At 46.0% G+C, this 20,274-nt stretch overlaps 1 protein-coding gene across 1 annotated transcript in view; it reads left to right on the forward strand.

The window, feature by feature from the left end:
* The first annotated feature begins 3,704 nt into the window (after nucleotides 1-3,704).
* Nucleotides 3,705-20,274, forward strand: part of LOC8031663 (cytochrome P450 2C44) — an 81,198-nt gene continuing 64,628 nt past the window's right edge. The window contains exon 1 of the mRNA XM_029978096.4: nucleotides 3,705-3,796. Coding sequence (XP_029833956.2) covers nucleotides 3,773-3,796 — 24 coding nt within the window. The 5' untranslated portion in view covers nucleotides 3,705-3,772. The remainder of the gene's footprint in view (nucleotides 3,797-20,274) is intronic.

A 20,274-nucleotide genomic window follows, 5' to 3' on the forward strand; every position in this document is an offset into this window, starting at 1 on the left:
TTTTAGAAAAACCTTGGGTGCGTCGTGGTATGCGAAAGTTAACCCCAAGTCCGACCGTAAGCAACGCAACGATTAGAAGTAGCCAAACGTTACGATGCACTCAAAGCGCCTCATCACGGCATTTGTCGTATCTGTGAGTTTGTTATCGCCGGCCGTATCAATCCCGCACGAAACCAAAGCGCAAAATTAAGCCGCGTTCGCTGCGTGTGATTGGCCATATCGTCCTCTATACACGCAAAGCTTGACATTTCGACGACAGAGCCATAGAAGGCCCGGCCGCAGATTTGGAGCGCGAGGATCTGGTAGCACAGAGCATCAAAGAGCCATTTCTCGGGCAACCCGGCTCTGGGGGAACCTAGGGTGCCTTCACATTGAGGCACCCTAGGGCAACCTAAAGCCCCTTTATGTTTCAAAAGTACCGCAAGGTACGTCGAGGCACGAGGCGTGTGCAACGTGCAGCCCTTGGGAAGATCATGGTCGGCACAGTGCAGCACCACTGTAGCTGCACTTGGCTAGATTTCAGACGCCATGAATTTCCCAGAAGTGGCGCGCGGCACGTGCCTAGAGCATTTCTACAACAATGAATGGCGCCACATTTCCCAGGATAGAGGGGCTTTAAAGGACACATGCAAAGGAAAAAAACATATTTTTTAAACGGCTTGGATGGAAAAAGGACGCCATAAAACGATTTTACAACGAAGAAAAAAAATTTTTAGAGCTATATTTACGGCGCAAAACGAATTTGTAGTTGGCGCCCGCGGGCACCGCGGAAAAGTGGTCTGTATTTATCACGTGACTGGTCTTTATTTATCACGTGGTGCTTGCGCTCTTTCGGAAGCTTCCTATGGCCTCTAAAAGTAACTTATTCATCTTTGTTTGAGGTATAACAAAAAACCAAGACGAATAAGTAACTTTTAGAGCCCAAAGGAAACTCCTGAAAAAGCGCAAGCAGACGTGATAGACCTGTGCGCCGGTCAGACGACGGCGGCGGCGCCCCGAAGCAGACGAACTTGTGCGGCGGCGGCGACGGCGGCGTGGAGAAACGCGTTGAAGCGGCGTTCGCACAACGCTCAGCGTGCGGCGGCGACGCAGCGCGGCGGCGCGCGGGCCTACCACGTGACCAGCGGCGGCTCCCGCGAGCGCCAACTACAAATTCGTATAGCGCCGTAAATATAGCTCTAAAAATTTTGTTTCTTCGTTGTAAAATCGTTTTATGACATCCTTTTTCCATCTAAGCTGTCTAAAAAAATTTTTTTTTTCCTTTGCATGTGTCCTTTAAGGGAACCTAGAGTTCCTGTAAAGGCTCCCTAAGGGAGCCAGAGTTGCGCGTCTGTTTTCAACGTGCCGCCGCGCCGCTATTCGCCGAGATACGATCACGTGAGGAGCCGGATCAAGTGCCATGCAGGAAAGTAGACGTTGCTCGCGCCCCGGCGTAAGTTCCCCTGCTTTTGAGCGCGCCGCGCGCCTTGAACGCGCGGCGCCGCTATTCGCCGAATTCAGTCACGTGACGGGTCGGATCAACATGCCGTGCAGCAAAGACGGCTCTACGGGGATGAACGCGCAACTCTGGCTCCCGTAGGGAGCCTATACAGGAACTCTAGGGGCACCTGGACCTCAGCGCACAACCTTTGCAGTGGTGTGGACTCGACACACACTTGTTCGCTCGGGAGACGAATGTTTCGGCGTCCCGCCGCAGCGGGACACCAGTCACGTTGCTCTCCTCTCCTCCGTTGTCTGCCGCTCTACCTTTTCCATTTAGGCGGCCGCTTTTCGTGGTGATCTGCCAGGCTTTGTCAGTATATAGGCAGCTATGGATTGGTCCAGCCGCGGTAAAGACATGCGAATAAAAGCGACGAGAGCCTCGACGATGCGTTTTTTACGCCGCCTCGCTGCCTCCGTCGACCCGACGTATAGCTTTGACGGCGGTCGGACTTGACGTCAAACAAGAGCAGCCGACAACGCTCGATCAGCGCGGCACCTGAAGTGCGTGTTCGTTGACTACTAGAGTTTTCACGCGGTGTTCGAACATTTGCTGCGCAGTGTGCGAACACCGTAGGCACGTTAAACTTCCATTTCAGTCGTTTATGGGCAAACGCCGTTCTGGAAGCTTGACCTTTCTCCCAGAGCTTGATCCTTGATTCCAGCGCAGATGGTATTGCGTAGTCACTGTGCATATATATCCCGCGGCCGGGCATGAATACCGGTCTATTCGAAGAAATGTATTAAACTGGTGAAAATAAAGTCGTTTACGGCGTGACCGGACAGGGCTGTCCTCCCATTTCCGTTCCGCTAGCGGGCGTTCTGGCGTGTATCGCTCACTGGTAGTTATACAGCTGCACGCCGATATGACGCTCGTCCGGATGAAAGAGGGGCATAGGCTATGGCGCGAAACTCCGGAATAAACCCCGCGTTAAGGCTGGTTCACGCAGCCCCGATTCTTTTTCGTTACGTTACGTAAGCTTACGTACAAGCCTCCGGGATATCTCTGCTTCATATCAAGCGTGGCTACCAATTCGAGGAGGTATACCTGGCACGCGACATTCGAGACACGAATGTTTCGGTGACTTAGACGTAACGTAAGAAAACAACCCGTTTTTAAAAGTTTAACCGAGGTTAACTTCTTACGTTATGTTACGACGAGCTTTGTGTCTTTAGTTACCATGGTAACTCAACGTCCTAGCAGCTCGTCGTCACCGAAACATTCGTGTTTAGAATGTCGTGTGCCAGGCCATCTCCTTGGATTGGCAGCCACGCTGAATACAAAGCGCAGATTTCCCAATGTCTTTTCGTAACGTAACGTAACGTAAGAAAAGGGGGTCTGTGTGAACCAGCCTTTAGTCGGCACGCGTACTTTTGCTCCGCGTGCCTTAAAGGCCTACATTTATCGGTTCCTATGCAGGGACGAAGGTCCGGCACTTATGAAGGCGCCAGTAACTAAGCTGATGCCGTACACAAGTATTCATATTCAAATTAAAAAAAAAAAAGAGTTTGCCTTGATGCCAGCAAACAAAACAAATTTTGCCCCACAAAAAAAAAGAAAAAAACGAAAAACACACGCACTAAAAAGCACTAAACTGGGAATACCAATAAAAACCTACGCCTTCGCTTGAATTCAATTCCCTGACTTTACTTTTCATACACTGGCGTATTTTTCGCACTATAGTCCTCAAGCATTCCGTTGTACTTCCGGACCCGCTGTATGGTACGCACCTGATGCATCGTGCGTACCGGTTGCATAGTGTTAGTAAAAAATTTCTCATCCACACCGCGCTTTAGAAAACAAATGCTTTATTCTCGCATAAAGCAGCTTTTATCATGAAAAAGTCGCCAGTAACAAAATTGCTCATTCACAATTTTTGTCGTGTCTTTTCATATTGAACGATCTTAAAAAACAAATTCTTGTATAGTCGGCTTCTGTGGATAAGGCGCACGACCTGAGGTGTCAACACTTCATGGAGAGTACACTCTCGATTAGGCTAGCCCTGCAGCTGTTAAATTTCTAAAATGGACGATGTGAACAACCCTGTCGGTGGGAACATCAAAAAGAAAGGTTGTGCCTTTTGCGAGATTAACTTTTTCATTTTGTCGTTTATCGCGTGGGTATGATTTTTCCAGCACAGCTGGGCCGAACGGGCAGGTGGTTGGCGTCGGCGTGGCATGATGTTTGGTATGGGTATAAAAGTAGTTCCTGAGCAGTTGAGTCTGCGGCCTGAGAGAATTGTGACCTCAGAAGAATTCCACCGTCAAAATTTTATTTTAGCTCAGGCTCAAAATGGACGCTGGGGAACCGTTTGAGGTGAGTCGCCCGACCGTCTTATTCGTGAATGTTGACATATATACAAACATACGAACCCGCATCAGCGCCGAGTTAGGTGCTTCACAAAAAAGCTCAGGTTCTGGAAAAAGTAGAAAAAATATGCATTAAAAAAATTACTGTTTTGCTGTCTTTTTCTTTTCTTTATGTTAATTTATCAATGAAGCAAATGTATTGCGAAATGAACTAAAAACGCCCCTTGTCTCCAGTCTTTTCCTTTTCCTGTTTTGAATTAAATGTGAAGAAAGTCAGGCTTCAATGGCAAACAATCTTAATATTCGAAGGTTTTATATGCATATATATAAATCGCTTCGCAAGATATTTTTTTTAATCTTTAATATTTTGTGTCAAAACAGAAACCTTAAAAGAACGCATAAATGAAAGAGCTTCTATGTTTCGGAATCTACTCGGTTTCTTCATGCCGGGTTCGTATTGTGGCTAGGCGAGCGTACATATAGACGTACGGATAAGAGAGGCCCAAATGGCGTTACGCAACACAAATATATCAAGTCTGGAAAGGAGTTAAAACCGATAACTCATGTTCATGGTGGGAGCAGATAAAATGGAGTAACAAACATAAAAATAAGTATTCCTCAATGCAAATAGCACAAACTAAAACGCTGCTGTAGGAGTTTCATCCGTCCGTCGTCTTCCTCGCGTGCTGTGCGAATTCACTGCTTTCCCGTTTTCTTTGCTGGACACCGCATGTCTGGAATACCACTGAAGAAACAATCTCTGCGCTTCCCCCCGCCCCAATTATTGTCACATTAGCCCCATTACACGATACTTTGGCAAACTGTAGAGGCTGCGGACCCTGCGACCCAATAAGAGCATCGGAGCAAGGCACGTGTTAACACTCCATGGTCGAGGACACGGATCCCTCGTTACCAACACAGCAACCGCGCCGTCCGCGACAAAAATTAGTTCTAGGCAATTTTTTAAACATTTTTTTTTTAACGACGATTAACTTCTAGCGATTTCATCTCTTCGAAAATATATATAAAGAAATAAGAAAAACCGGACTGAAAGGGCTGCGGCCGCCACTCTGAGTGTCCAAGAAATGCGTTAGCATTTCGCAAAGCTGTTATACAGGGTGTTTCACGAAAAGTGGACAAATTTGATATTGCGAAAACTACTCATCGCAACGAAAAAAGGCTTGTGTCATTTTGGTCTTGGGCGAAGGGCCTATTTAGGAAAATTATTAAATCCCAGATAATTAGATTGTTCATTTTTTCTGGTAATTAACTTTTTAAATAATGTCTTTAAGGGCATGGTTTCAATTAGAAAATTGCTCAGCATCATCGAAAAACACTAAATAAACAAATTGCAGAACGAGAGAAGGAACGCGCAGCATTTTACGGCTTTCTGAAAAACCGCACAGGATTCGACGGGTTTTTTAGCTTCGTTTTGCAATCGGAGCGCATCTCGGCCCCGACGGCACCGCGCCCTGTGCAGAAATAGCGAAACCAACCTCTGCTGCGCATAGAGTTATTACAATAAGCGCTAGAGGCTCAGGTGGCGCTAGTGTGCTGTTGCATTTTGAAGCAGATAGCAAGCAGTCAAAAATTGACTTCCGGTAATGCATTACTATGCGAAAAAGCGAGTGCATTTTCTCTCTGCGCTCGATTATAAGAAAAAATATCACGAATAATTCGTACGTGCTAGGCATATTAGAACAATCCTCAGTAACGCAGACGAAATAATTGGTCAGTTACAGCATTCTTATTTGAAAATCGCGGCATGAAAAACGGTGTTAAAACCGCTTTGTACGTGTATTTATGTGCACTGTCGGACACAGTTAGCGCGAACACGGCGTCGACGCTTTCCAGCATGGGGGATATACGTGCCAAACAAACGAAGGACATGTGAAAAACCAAGAGAGACGGCAAGAACTACGCATTAACACTGGATAAGACCCTCCTTGTGCACGCAGACGATAAAAAAAAATTCAAAACCGCGTAATGCAGTCATATTTGCAATAAATAAGTACTGCTTTATTCGCTCTGCTCATGTATATATGCGAACATGCTTTTTCTGGGTTCTAATCGTCACTGCACGCTTAAAATCTTTGCAAATAGGGGAAGCCAGGGAGCAGGTGCCCAATACAAACTGCCCGACATAGGAAATAATAAAAAGACACACCTTTCGTAGCTCACGTGCTTTATTTCTTTGTGTGTTCGAATGTTTCTTTAACCGATCGTAAAGATGCACGACAGAGTCATTTTCATCCAATGCCTTGGACACACTCTACATTACTTTCGATCTTTAGTTCGCTTAGAATCGTCGCTTGTTTTCACATACCTTTGTTGAAACAGAGGTTTGGGCCTGAAATAGAGCGAAGTTTAACATCGTTCAGTGGTAAAGAAAAATGCTGTAACTAAAGCAATTACACTTTCACAATACCAATAAAGGTACATACTATCCAGTACAACCGAAATGACAAAAGTTATTCGTGTTATTTTCCGGCGAAGAGGAATACACAGGGGGGCTGGAAATGTAGACTGCATGCTGCCTGCTTCAATTTGCAACCGGAAGTCCTGTAGACACTAGCGCCAGCTGAGCCCATAGCGTTTATTGTAATAACTCTATGCTGCTGCGCTGTCCTCGCGCAACGCAGCAGAGGCTGGTTGCACTGTTTCTGCAAGGGGAGCGCTGCCGTCGGGGCCGATGTGCGCTGATTGCAAACCGAAACTTAAAAACCCATCGAATTTGTGCGGTTTTTTAGAAAGCCGTAAAATGCTGCGCGTGCCTTCTATCATTCTGCAATTTGTTGATTTAGTTTTTTTTCGATGACGATGAGCAATGTTTTAATTAAAACCATGCCCTTAAACGCAATATTAAAAAAATAATTGCGCGAAAATAATTAACAATTAAATTATCTCGAACTTGAATAATTTTCCTAAATAGGCCCCTGGTCTAGAACCAAAGCGACACAAACCTTTTTTCAGTGCAATGCGAAGTTTTCGCAATATCGAATTTGTCCTCCTTTTGAACCCTGCTGTATATAAGAAAGTATTGTTAATGCAGCATCTCCACACTTTTCAGCTCGGTAAACATTCCCGAAACCCTGGTCCTCCATGGTGCAAGCAGATCAGGTCACTTAGCTTGTCAATAAAGAACGTGCACGCGATGCGCGGAAAACGACAGAGACATCTCGTTATTGTGCACACGTGTTGTACCGTTGTGCAAAAAAGGCCGAGGTCACTGCGCGCTTACTGCCCGGTGACATGGTAAGACGACTGAGCGTCAAGAACGGCGTGGTAGGCTGAAGAACGGAACCACTGACCGTGTGTGTCCACAGGTCTCCAAAGTCAGTGGAAGGCTCTTCCATGGGCGTCCAAATCACGCATCGGCGCCCGGCCGCTTATATCGAAAGACTAGATGATAGGACGCATAGTAACGGCGGCCTCACAAGAATGGCTGGTCATAGAGAGCGACGGCGTGGAGTAACACCTAGCAACCGAGCGGAGCACGTGGAGGGAAACCTCGCGCTGCAAAAGGCAGGGATCCTGGGTTCGATCCCAGCCCTTGCCCGTTTCAATCTGGATGAGCATCGTACCGGCGTGCAGTCCTATATCTCCACTGCGTGGTGCACGTAAAGACACCAGGCTACCGGTCGTGCCGCACTGGCTAAATTGCTCATCTTCAGCTGAGAAACAAGTCGACCGTCGAGGCAAACTAACTTCAGGGTGTATAAACATACGCAAACCAATTTTTTGTCCACAATTACGTCATCAAGCTTTGCGAAGGCAAGACTGAAAGAAATGGTTTCCTTTTATCCTAGCACATTCACCGCGACCAAGAAGATTGTGAATAAATGGCGATTTGTGCGAGTCTATTTGGGCTAGACTAGGACCAGTAAGCCTCTGTAAAGTCATGAACATACCAACCCGATATCGTTTCAAGACGCCTTTAAACTGAAACCGCAGCCGATGCAACAAGTACGAGAGCTCGAGGTCCCAGCTTTGGATGTCTCAAAGTTAGGTACGCGGGCTAGCTTGCGCTTGTAGCTGCTTTGGCAGCAGTCTCAGCTTAAACTGGCACTGACAGGACAAAATCATATATCTTTTTAATCTGAAACCATTAAAAACGTTGCCTGAGATTACCCTCAATTCGAAACTTAGAAACTAAATATTCGTAAAGTAAAAAAAAAATCCTAATATAGAATTTGAAGCTCCCGCGCCATCCACGCCAGTGCAGTGACGTCAAAGATTTGAGTCGCCCTGCAACACGAGTTTCCCTCACGCCTCCGAGCCGTCATGACCAGAAGTGTCGTGTTCGCCAGCGTCCCGCGATCAACCGCTGTGCTCCGTGCGTGCCGCCTATCGCTGTGAGCAGACGGCGCTTCACTCTCCAGTCCGAAGTTCTCGTAAGGCCCTTTCAGCAATCTCAAACTTTTTTAAATGGTGTGAGATCGAAGAGAACGCGTAGTAGACTTTTATGAGCGACGTGAGGGGCCACATCGCGCCGGTTCTGCGTGAATGGCTGCCCCTGGCGTGGTCAGAACCGAAACTTCGGTACACAGACAAAAAAATTCCGTTGTTTTGAACCTTTGGCGATTTCTTTCTCGAAGCCTGAGGGGTTGTCGGGTACCTGAAAACAAGAGCTTCGTCCGATTCCCCGACTCACCGATAATCCTCAGTGCTACATGTGCCGACCGCCGCCAGCGCCGCAATGCTTGCCGAGGGAGGATAAAAAGCCGGGAGGCGGCATCACTCCGGACTCCGATGTTAGGTATTTCAAAATTGCGTTGCGCTGCGTTAAAAAAAAACATGGCTTACGAATGCTGATAGGAAACATTCTACAAATGGCGCTGACAAAGCTTCCAAATTTCATAATCAAATACGACACAAATAAAATGAAGCGAGAAGGTGAGAAGAGGGAGACAAAAACGCCTTAGATGAAAAAGCGTGCGCGCTTGGGGACGATTGTCTTTGCGTTTTGTTATTTTCCTGCGTGTCTATGACTACAACTTGCATTGTTCTAGAAAACCGAAAAAAAAACTTCGACCTTTTGAATATCAGTGCCCCTTTAAGGGTGAACGGTGTATGCGGAGCGCAAATTCCTCTGCTCCCTTTGCAGGCGTTGTGGAGACGTCGGAGCGCCGGGCTCTGATTGGATCTGATTGAAAGGATAGTGGGTAAACCTCAAAGCAAGCTCCCTTGAGGTCTACCCAGTATCCTTCATTCAGAGCCAATCAGAGCTCGGCCTTTGGACGTCACCACAACACCTGCAAAAGAAGCAGGAAACATGGCTAAGACCTGGCATAAAAGACTCTGAAGTGTTACCCACGAATTTGTATTACGACATTTATAGGTGTGATATGGAGTTCCGACGTGGGGGTGGAGTACTAATTGCTGTACGGAATCATATTGTAGTTTCTTTTGTTCAAATCTCTACTTGCCTTGAAATGGTATGGCTACGGCTGCATTCCCCCTCCGCGTGTATTTTCGTTGGTGTGTGCTATGTCCGCCCGACTTTGTTAATGTTTTTTTTTTGTTTTTTTTTTATAAGCTTCACGACGCACTCTTTTCATTTTCAATCAGTTCCAAAACGCATCATGCATTTTCTTAGGCGACTTCAATTGTCCTGACATAATTTGGGATACTCTTTCATTCTCGAATCACAATTCGGGCGAACTTAGAGAAACATGTCTTACATTTAATTTATCATAGAATATTACTCAACCTACCAGGGCCCGTTTGCTCAAAGCGCTAACCGCGGCTAAAGTTAACCGCAGTACCTAGGAGAGGGATTTTGAAATCACGTGGCTGGGGCTGGGTAGGGATGCGGGGAAACATGGCGGTATCCCGGTGAGTTAGAGCCGCTCGCTTTGGAACTAATATGTCGTTGCAGCTGCAATATCGGGCCCGTTAGTCAGCAATGAATGGTGCAGGAGGCTTTCGCTTTGCCTTACCTCACTTAAATCGCAAAGCATGAGCAATGACCTCGCCTCATTTTTTTGGATAGTCTTTCGATTCTGGCCATTCCTAAGTCTAAATGAACGCAATAATTGTTGGCATGGCAACGTCTTTGAAAAGTGGATTGCCTTGACTCAATGGGCCTGGAATCGATAGCACACAAAAATACACAGCGCCCCAATAGACATTTTTCTAAATTTCCCAAGCACCGAGGTGCATGCTACGAGTGTAGTTGCACGCTTTGCACATGCTGGCATCTGCAGGAGTAGTTGTTCTGAAGCAAAAAGTCTAAAACAAATTTTCCCCTGCACGCGGGTTCGTCAAAGCCTTAATATAATTATTTACTTCGAATCGTTTATAAGAGGAAGGCCAGCGCGCGCGGACAGTAGAATTCCATTTACAGCGTTCTCCTCGATGCACTGTAAAAAATTTTCACCCCATTTTACGGGCAAAAGTTGCCGGTTCAATATTGCCGGTATGGTTTGCCGTAATCTAGAAACGGGACTGTCTGTAAAACCAAGGCATATAATTCCGTAAAATGACGAAACGTCCGTAGTTCACTTTACAGACAGTTATCCGTTTTCCATTTTACGGGTAAAAGTTGCCGGTTCAATATTGCCGGTATGGTTTGCCGTAATCTAGAAACGAGACCGTCCGTAAAAACAAGGCATATAATTTCTTAGAATGACGGAACGTCTGTAGCCCACATTACGGACAGCTATCCGTAGGAAATGTGAAAGCTGTCCGCACTAAATACCGAAGGACTATACCTTTCCGAATTATATAAGGCCAAAGCCTCGAGCCATCCGTACCACCTGCACCTCCGATACATCAGGCGACTCACCTGGCAGACCTCTAGATCTGCCAGGGGTGTCACCTGACTTATCAGAGGTGCAGGACTGGTGCGGATGACTCGTAGCTTTGGCCTTATATAATTTTGAAAGGTATAGTCCTTCGGTATTTGGTGCGGACAGCTTTCACATTTCCTACAGATAGCTGTCCGTAATGTGGGCTACAGAAATTTCGCCATTCTACAAAATTATATGCCTTGTTTTTACAGAGAGTCCAGTTCAAAAAGACATAAATGTCAAGTGTTTCATTATTTAGTGCAAAAAGCTTCCATATTCAAGCAAGCCTAAGTCACATGAAGCTTTTGGGGTAGATTGGTATGGAGAGTTCATAGCTCCATCATTGTAGATATGAACTTGAATAATCTTTCATCCTCAGCCAAAAAGTTCATGTTTTGCAAAAGAGAAAGAGCACACAACCGGTACTTCTCACTGCCAGGATTTTGTTTATGTGAGCTCAGCTGTTCCTATAGATGACAGCTCAACAAACGAACCAGTTAAGAAGTTTCGCCACAATACCTTTATTGGAAGAAGGCATGCCTTGCTTTAACTTTGGAGAAAATTTACATTATGGTTGTCCTTGTGCTGGCCATTTAGATGCCCCTCCATGGTTGTGCTTGAAGTTGTCATTCAATTGAAGACCTCCTCGGTATCTTCATGGTGCATGTAAGGGCAGCTTGAAATAAAGAGCAGAAGAGGATTTGCATTCAAACACAATCGCAACAAATTGTATATGACATGCATGGTTAAAGTAAGTGAGCAACGTGCTTACAAACTAGCCTAGCTCCTACTAAACATGACATATAAAATAAACCCCCCATAAATTGAACCAAAGTAAAAATTTGCATTGATTTGAATACCGAACATATCAAGTGCTTGAGAAATAAAACTAGCCAATTAAAATTGCACAACTATTCAGTGATGTTAAGCATATTGGATTGAGCCAGATCTCCCTTAGTATATACAGTAGGCTCGCGATAATTCAAACTCGGATATATAATACTTCTGGTTAAGTCAAACAAATGTCAAAACTTTGGTTGACCCGCTACGTTTTCAATGTATTTATAAGCCGCTTAACTCGAACGATGTTTTCATGTAATTCATACTCTTTGTTCTCACAGCACCATTGAGCGCACTTCTTTCGGAGCACCGGTGCACTGCGGAGAAGCAACACCCGTGGAGCTTGCTTCCGCTGGTGTTGCTTTTCCGCAGTGCACCGGTGCTTGGTAAGAAGTTTGTTTAACGGGGTTAAAGTAGAGCAGAACCGTGTATAAACTGTTTTACTAAAAGAGTGCGAGAGATAAAAGGGGAAAGGGCTATCGGCGCTTTCCCCCTTGCTGGAGCGTTAAAGACAGTGAAAGTCCCAGATGAGTGCGAGTGCCAGTGTTCGGTGTAAGCATTGCCCGAACTTCGTTCGTGTTTTGTTCTCTGTTTTAAGCTCCCAAACTTAATTAGAGCCACGGGCTTGGATGGCAACAGTCCCCCGGTCATCAAGACACCATTGCTCAGTTATACGGTGCACGAATAACGGCAGAAAGCGTCGAATACTGTCCGAGAGCCTGTGTAGCTTGCACGAAATTCGGCAAGGCGAGTGCGACTGCAGTGTCTTTAAGCTCCATCGCTTTCCACATGACCCCGATTTCCGGCAGTAGTGGCTTGCGTCCCTAAATCGAAAAGACTTTTCCCCAACGCCATCCTCTCGACTGTGCTCGGAACATTTTGTGAATGGAGTGGGCATGACAATTAACGCTGTACCGTCGATGAACACGGGGTGCGCTCGCAAGGTGTGTGCAAGTTTTCTCCTGATATTTGCTTTCAGCTTGTAACATTTTGGAACTGAATTTATTTTGATATAGATATTTCGAAGTGGTGACATTGACTCAATTTTATTATCTGCAGCACTTAGTTGAAGGCTGATTTTCGTCGCCAGGTGTGGCTGGCGATTGTCAAAAAGTTAGTTCTATTGCTTTGCCTGAATCCCAATCTCCTGCGCAATACCAGAGAGCCATGAGCCCATGCTGACCGTCACAATGCGACTAGATTCTTCTTATTTTCAAAATTAGTACATAATGTAGCTGGGAAGAAACCTTCAATTTCTGTTGCTTAAAGTTGAAACATGCTCATGCATCACTGTTTATAAACACAGAAACATGCTCATGCATCGGTGTTTATAAACGTTTTATTTGAGGATCCTGTGCCAACGAGTGTGTCTTTCGTCGAGAACTGAAAACAGCAAAGTCGAGATGGGCCTTTTGCCGGAGCGAGTCGGTCAATGATTCAACGATTCGAAATTGATGCATGAGCATATTTCAACTTTCAGCAACAGAAATTGAAGGCTTCTTCCCGGCTACATTATGTACTAATTTTTAAAATAAGTATCTAGTCGCATTGTGACGGTCAACATAGGTTCATGGCTCTCTGGTATTGCTCAGGTGATCGTGATTCAGGAAGACCAATAGAACAAGCTTTTCGACAATTTTCAGCCACACCCGGCGGCAGAAATGAGCCTTCAACTCAGCGTTGTTGATAAAATTGAGTCATTGTCAACACTTTGAAATATCAATATTAAGATAAATTCAGTTAGAAAATGTTACAACCTGAAACAGCCATTATCTCGAGAAAACTTGCACGCACCTTGCGAGCGTACCCCATGTTCATCGGCGGTACAGCGTTAAGTTTGGTGTGCGCTCCATTCACAAAATGTTACGAGCACGGTCGAGAGTATAGCGTTGGAGAAGAGTCTTTTCAGTTTACAGAAGCAAACCACTGCCACCGGAGATTGGGGTCATGTAGAAACAGCCGCACTCACCTTGCCGGATTCCGTGCAAGATACATAGGTCCTCAGATTGTATTCAACGCTTTCTGTTGTTATTCGTGTTCCCTAAAACCGAGCAATGGTGTCCCGATGACCGAGGGACTGTCGCCATCGTTGCTTGTTGCTTGAATTAAGTTTGGGAGTTTAGAACAGAGAAGAAAGCGCAAACGAAGTTAGGGCAACGCAGATGCCTAACACCGGGACGCAAATAGAGGGCTTGAGAAGATCTCTTGGCCAACCAGAAGCCGAAAAGAATCTCCTAGCCGTGGTTTGGGATTGGAGGGCAATGTTAAAGAGCACCTCATGTTTAAGAGAAAAAAAAAAAGCCGCTCACCTGATGTGCATTTCTGGAAACAGGCTTTGACTAGCAATAAATTATTGCCTCAGGAATGAAGCGCTGCTTCAGTAATGGTTCCTGCACAAACAATTCAAGTGTAAGAACACAAGCCCCAAAATTTTCTTGCCATCCTCCTCCGTCTACTTTTTTGTGCATCTAATTAATTTCATCCCTTGGCAAATCCTAAAGATTTCGAAGTGCTTATCCTATGTCTTTCTCTTAGAGCCTAGTTCATGTTGCAGAAACTTGGCTGAGTGGATAAGCTGGAGCGTCCATTGTTCATTGAGACACTTTTTCTTTCACCCCATCCTGTTCTTGAAAGCAGAAAATCCTCTCCCATGACCACGGTCATAAACGACTTTTTACAGATCATACAGAGGAGGTTGGCATTGCCAAGACAAACTCATGTCTTTACTTTGAGCATGGAATAAAAGTATGTCTGATCTACGGAAAGTTCCTGTTATACCAAGGCTCGTACTATTCCGTTGTCAAAGAAGCAGGCATTGTTCATAAAAACTTCGCTTCATTACATTGTTTCAGAGAACAATTGTTCTTCTTTTAATAGGGATCAATTAATCATATTAGGACAATTGTGAAATAATAGCAGATTCACGCGATGGATTGAATCGCAATTTTCATCCGTGGACCGTTTGTCACGTTACCATCATGTCGGCTATTCCCCCGATTTGCACCTCGTCAGCAGACGCCCAGACTTAAGGGCAAAGTGCCCTTCCATGCCCAGATTTTTAGCGGGTGAGTAAAGGCCCGTTCACACTCTTGCGACCGAGTTAGACCGAGAGAGACCAGACCGGTTTTTAAGCCTCTTGCGACTTCTTAGGTCTAACTCCGCTGCATCGCATCCGGTCCTAAGAAGTCGCAAAAGGCTTAAAAACCGGTCTGGTCTCTCTCGGTCGAAGTCAGTCGCAAGAGTGTGAACGGGCCTTAACAGTAAAAGCGTTTACGGTAGAGCACCAACAGCAGAGCAATATTTTTGGTTTTCGAATGAGCCAAACAAAGATAGTGCACTGTACTTTGTCCATTCGCTGTTTCATTTTGTCGAACCATTCTTATTTTCCACTCGTGAAAGAAGCTGCAAGAACTTTGCCCAGCCGACAAGCCGCAAGTTCTGGTACTCCTCCGGGTTGGTGTTAAGATGCTTCACTGAAAACTTGCCTAGCAAGCTGCAAGCTTCCCTGCATGTCTACCCAGTTTTCAACCCAGCCAAGACCTTTCTTACAGCTGTAGTGTGCTGAAGAGTGGTGCACAAGCAAGCAGTGCGTGAAGGTATTTCCAAATGCCCCTCCGCAACACCAGGACTTCATCACTTAGACGCTGAAGCCTCCTGGAGCAGGACGATACTTCTGTCATATGGTTAGTAAAGCTAGTAGCGCTTCACGCTAAGCCTGTCATGATGCTTTTTCTTGCTCGGTATATAACAGCAGCACACAATACTTTTTCATAATAGCACAGTGATTGCAGTCGCAAACATCACTTCTGACCTTGGAAAACTGTGCCACAGTGCGATGTTGGCATTTTGCGGAAATGCAGGGCCGGGAATAGGTTCAGTTTGTCCTCGCTGTCATCGGCTCGTCTCCTCCGTATGGATGTGCTTGGGGGACTGATGTTCCGTGGACGTCTTGTCACTTGATCAATTTATCTGCGGATAAGTTCATGTGAATCGGCAATAACTGGACAGCGGAGTCTGCGGTGACTTAAAGGGGTTATAACACGAAAATTAAACGGATCTATTATTCTTGAAATGGATTGCTCATAGACTACATAGTATATACACCAAGTTACGCAATTTTAGAGCTCTGGTAATTGCATTATTCAATTTACGAATTTGTATCATTTTCATCTGGCGACCAGGCAACACTGCCCAAGCTAGTCATATCATGGTGCCCATAAAGCATGTGACCATGAACGCTCTTTCATTCTAGGGGCCCCCATGATCGCCCAAGCTCTCCTCGCCGCGGTACGATCAAAACCGCTCGCGCAACTCGGTAACCCAAATGCTTTTCTCGCTCTCGCCGCCGGCCCGTTGACCTTCCACCCTGCATGCGCCTGCGAGATATTCCCGGGCGACAGTGACCACAACGAGTTCGTCCGTAACTCGCCGTCACTGGAGTTTGTCGCCAGCGGGTCGCAGTCAAAATGAACAGCTTTCAACATCTCTTGATAGCAATCATACTCATCGCTGCTGCAATCAATGTCGAACACTCTGACAAGGCGAGCGATGTCGTAGACGTAATCATCACAAACCGCATGCTCGAAACGTGGAAGGTAAACGAGAAAACTGAAGCTCGAGACGCCAAAATAGCCAAATCTGTCAGTGCGTGCAAGGAAACATCGCGCTGGAGGCTGGCTACAAAGCCAGCCTCCAGTTCTGCTTGGATCCGCCCCTCCGAGGGATTCACATTTAAGTGGATTTATCCACGAAACTATCGCGTCATTCTCAAAACAAATCTAGCAGGGTTACAGGAACATACAATGGGTCCTAGCAGTATAGCTATCTTATATTGTATTTTTGGCGTGTCATTTCACGCCAAACATTTTTGTTTACGTTGCCTGCACGTCATAAAAGTGTGTCTCGTATCCAATTAGACATTGTCGAAGGAACGAGGAAACTGCATAATAATGTCGCACACTGTTTACCTGAACCGTTTCTTTTTTCTTCAGTTTTTGATCCTAAGTTGTTTTTTCTATATTTATTGCACGTACAGCCCAAGCTGAACATGTCTCCACAATCAGTCGCCATCCTTAAAAATGTGTACAATAAAAAAAATACATGCTGCCATCTCTGAGCAGCACCGCAAACTATGCTCGGAACAAGCCTGGGATGTCCAAAAAGAGCCAAGGGGAGAGGTATAGTGCGCGGATGAGTTACACCTATCCTAAACGGTTTAGGAACAACCCTAGGTGGACGAGCGAGGCTCGTCCAAAATGGGTTAAGGTGCACCAACACCTTCCACGTTGTTGAATCTTATGTAGTAGTATATGATCCTGAATTACCAGACTAGGTTACAGAAAGTAAAGAGTAAGAGGAGGACGGGACGTCATACCTTTTCGTGTTCTCATTTTTTCGCCAGTCCTATACTAAAAGGTTTTCATAGTAAAAGTGACGGTTGTATTTTATCTACCCTTTTGTTTCTCGCAATCTCCTGCCTACCAACTCAACCAGCAAAGTAATGCCCCCTCCCCCAACACACATCCAACCCACAATAGATATTTTTGGATACAAGATGCCATGAATGTGCTGTGCATGTGAACCAAGCTGAAGGCAAATTTGCGGTCTGAAGGAATAAAGAGTTACAAAACTGACAAACATGGCAGTAGCATACTTTTCACTTTTGCACATGTACAAGAACCGCTAATTTCTATTAGAAAAGCGGAAAAGCCCAAGGCTATCAGGTTACTCACCGACAGCAACTACCAGGAAGAGAAAGGGGGGGGGGGGGGGGGGGTCTTGATTGTGAGGGCAGCTGGTCTGTAATGCTTGTGCTTTCCTGAAAGTTGCAAGTAAGACTTTTAAAGAAAAATGACCCAAACTATTGCAACAAAATGTTCTTTCATTTCATTTCTCATACCAAAAAGGTTGGCATGAGGAACTTTGCCCAACTTACACGACGCAGAATCTGGTACTCATCTGCGTCGAAAAGCTTCTGTAAAGACGCGTCTAACACGCCGCAATCACTTTGAATCTCCAATCAATCTTTCACCCAGCAAGACCTTTCTTGTGGCTGTGGTGTACTGAAGGCACAAGTGCAAAGTGAGTGGAGACATCTCCAAATGCCACTTAGCGGGCCCAGGACTTCACCGCCTCCACGCCAAAGTCTCCTCGAGCAGGACCATGCTTGTGTCTCTGCCATGGTTTGGTTTAGTAAGGCTAGTGGCAATTCGCACTAAACCTATCATGGTGTTATGTCTCACTCCGCACGTAACAGTGGCGCACAGTTCTTGTTCAAAGCAGCAAATGTCGATTTCGATCTTGGACAACAGTGCCACAGTGTGATCACAAACATGTTCGGCTCGTCCTGGCTGTCATTTGCGTGTCTGCTCCTTCGTGTGGATGCGCTTGGGAGACGGACGAACCGCGGACATGATCAATCCGTCTGTGGATCAGTTCGTCGTGTGAATCAGCCATCAATGAAGAGTGCTGTTCATTTTGAACTTGATATAAATAGTCCTTTTGCAAAATCCCCCAAGCACGAAGATTTGTGCGAGACTGTCCCTCGCCTAGCCGCTCTGCCTTGAGATTGCATTGCCTTGTCGCTTGCCTCCTCTTAATCCTCTGTTTTTCGATTCCATTACCTGTCCTTATCTATTCCAATGTATATTTTATTGCTTCTAAGCATAGGCGTAGACTTCGGGGGGGCATCGAGGCTCGTGCCCCCTGGTGAGATCCGAGGGGGGGAGAGGGCGGCAGGGCAGGGCCTTACCCTCGGGCCCTGCCCTGCCCCCCTAAGATACAGTGGTGTGCTGTATCTTAGTTAAGTAAGCGGCAGTCGAAGGCATACGCTACAGTGCGAGTAAATGGAGCGAGCGTGGGTGGCCAAATCACAGCGCGCTCGGCTCTCGCATCACGATAGTTGATTCAGAGCTGTGCCTATCCCTATGACATGTGTGCGGCTGTTCATAAACGGCTCCTCTCGACTGTACGCGGGTCTAATTGAACCAACACAAACAGCTAACAGTGCGATAGGAATCTGTAGCAATGGTAGTACTCATACCGGGAAACGACGCGCGAAGCGGCGTGTTGTCCGTCGGCACTCCCATCGAAAAAGGCAAAATAAAGACACAAATACTATATATATACAAGAAACATTGTGCACAGAAGAGAATAGAAACCCTTAGAAACGATAAAAAATACACTGGAATAGATAAAAATATGTAATGGAATCGAAAAACAGGATTAAGAGAAGGCAAGCGACAAGGCAATGCGATCTCAAGGCAGAGCGGCCAGGCGAGGACAATCTCTCCCACAATTCCTCGCGGGCGGGCCGGGGCGCTCGGGAAAATAGCGAATCGTCTATTAACTGAGCAGCACCTTTCTGTAGGATGGCTAACTCAACCTAAAACCCCTGGATATGTTTGTGTTAGTTTCTTAAGTGGTGTCAAAGTGCCAGTGCACGAGGCCCGTGCAGCACTTGGACGCAAATGGCAGTGTAGCCCTGAAATGAAAGGCATTTGGAAGTGAGTTGCATGTGTCTCTCGCGTTCATACAATTCAAGCTGAACCGTATGTACGCGATTTAGCGAGCGACGGCAATGAGCGACGGAGAGCTCTCATTGCTCAGTTTTTGGATCTCTAGAAAGCTTTGCTCATCGCCTCGGTCGCTTGCTCCCGTCGCTTTCATGTGGCTCGCCTCATCGTGCAGCTGATCGAGCGATAGCAAAAAGGGTCGCCATCACTTTTCTTGTTGCTCGCTAAATTGCTTACATGCGCTTTATACTTTATAGTTGTTGGCACTTGCCAAAATGTGAAGCATGCATTTTATTCAGGGCTTTGCCCTTGCTAACTCTCAGACTGCTGGGATAACTTTGGGTTCCAGTGAAATACGACTACGTGATTCCTCCCTTTGCTTATGAGCTGAGGAGGAAGTAGTTTAAAACACTTTTTTTTGTTCTGTTTCTTTTAACACTAGTCAATGCGCGTTTTTTTTTTCTCTCCTAACCTTTACAGTGAAGTACTGCCAGAGGGTTAGTAAATAAGTGCACCATACACAGAATTTTTTTTATAAGAAGTCAGTGCCCCAGTCGAGAGAGAACTCGTTTATACTCTTCGCAAGCAACATCATCAATACAGACCTTACTTCTAAAGGCGCACGTCACGCAATGTTTCGAGTAGTTTCCGAGGACGAAAATCGAACTTGAATCTAACCTCGCACAGTGGAAGCGAATACAAGCGCCACACACTAACGGGTACCTTTAGCAGTCATGCGTTCCGCAAAACACACCGCCTAGCTGTCTGGTACCAAGCCGCCACCCGATTTTCAGAAATCAAGCTCCCTGATACACTCACCAAGTGTCTCGCTTGGCCCCCCTTGCCTCCGGTGTGACCTTTGCCTTTGGTTGCGTTCCCGCAATCTGAGTGCCCGTGCAGTGACAGGACGGTTCCGTGGCTTCCTTGGCAAAAGCTCGAGGGTCATCCAATGCGGAAAGCACCTGTGCGACAAGGAACCGCACACGTTCGCTTTCACGCCAACTGCACACAAAAGGATCACGTTATAAACGCTCCGAACAGAAAGGACTCAAAAAGTAAAACGAGTGAGCGAGCACTCACCAATTAGACTCATATCCGTAGCTGGTTTTATGGGCACGCCGGCACCTAGGACACTTCCTTTTTCCAAGAACGTTCTTCGATGTTTGTTCCTAAAGTCTGAAAGCGCCCGAAAGTTGCGAAAGTTTTGAAACTCGCTTCGTTTTTGAAAGTTTTTGCGTTTTGTTACGATGGCGATGGCGATGCGGCGATGCTCGTTGGTTCCGAGTTCCGACCAAATTTATTTGACGCAACGTGAATTTGCTTGTTTTATTCGACTT

The sequence above is a fragment of the Ixodes scapularis genome, unplaced genomic scaffold (genome assembly GCF_016920785.2).
Source record: "Ixodes scapularis isolate PalLabHiFi unplaced genomic scaffold, ASM1692078v2 PGA_scaffold1__304_contigs__length_218370807, whole genome shotgun sequence".
Classification (NCBI taxonomy): domain Eukaryota; kingdom Metazoa; phylum Arthropoda; class Arachnida; order Ixodida; family Ixodidae; genus Ixodes; species Ixodes scapularis.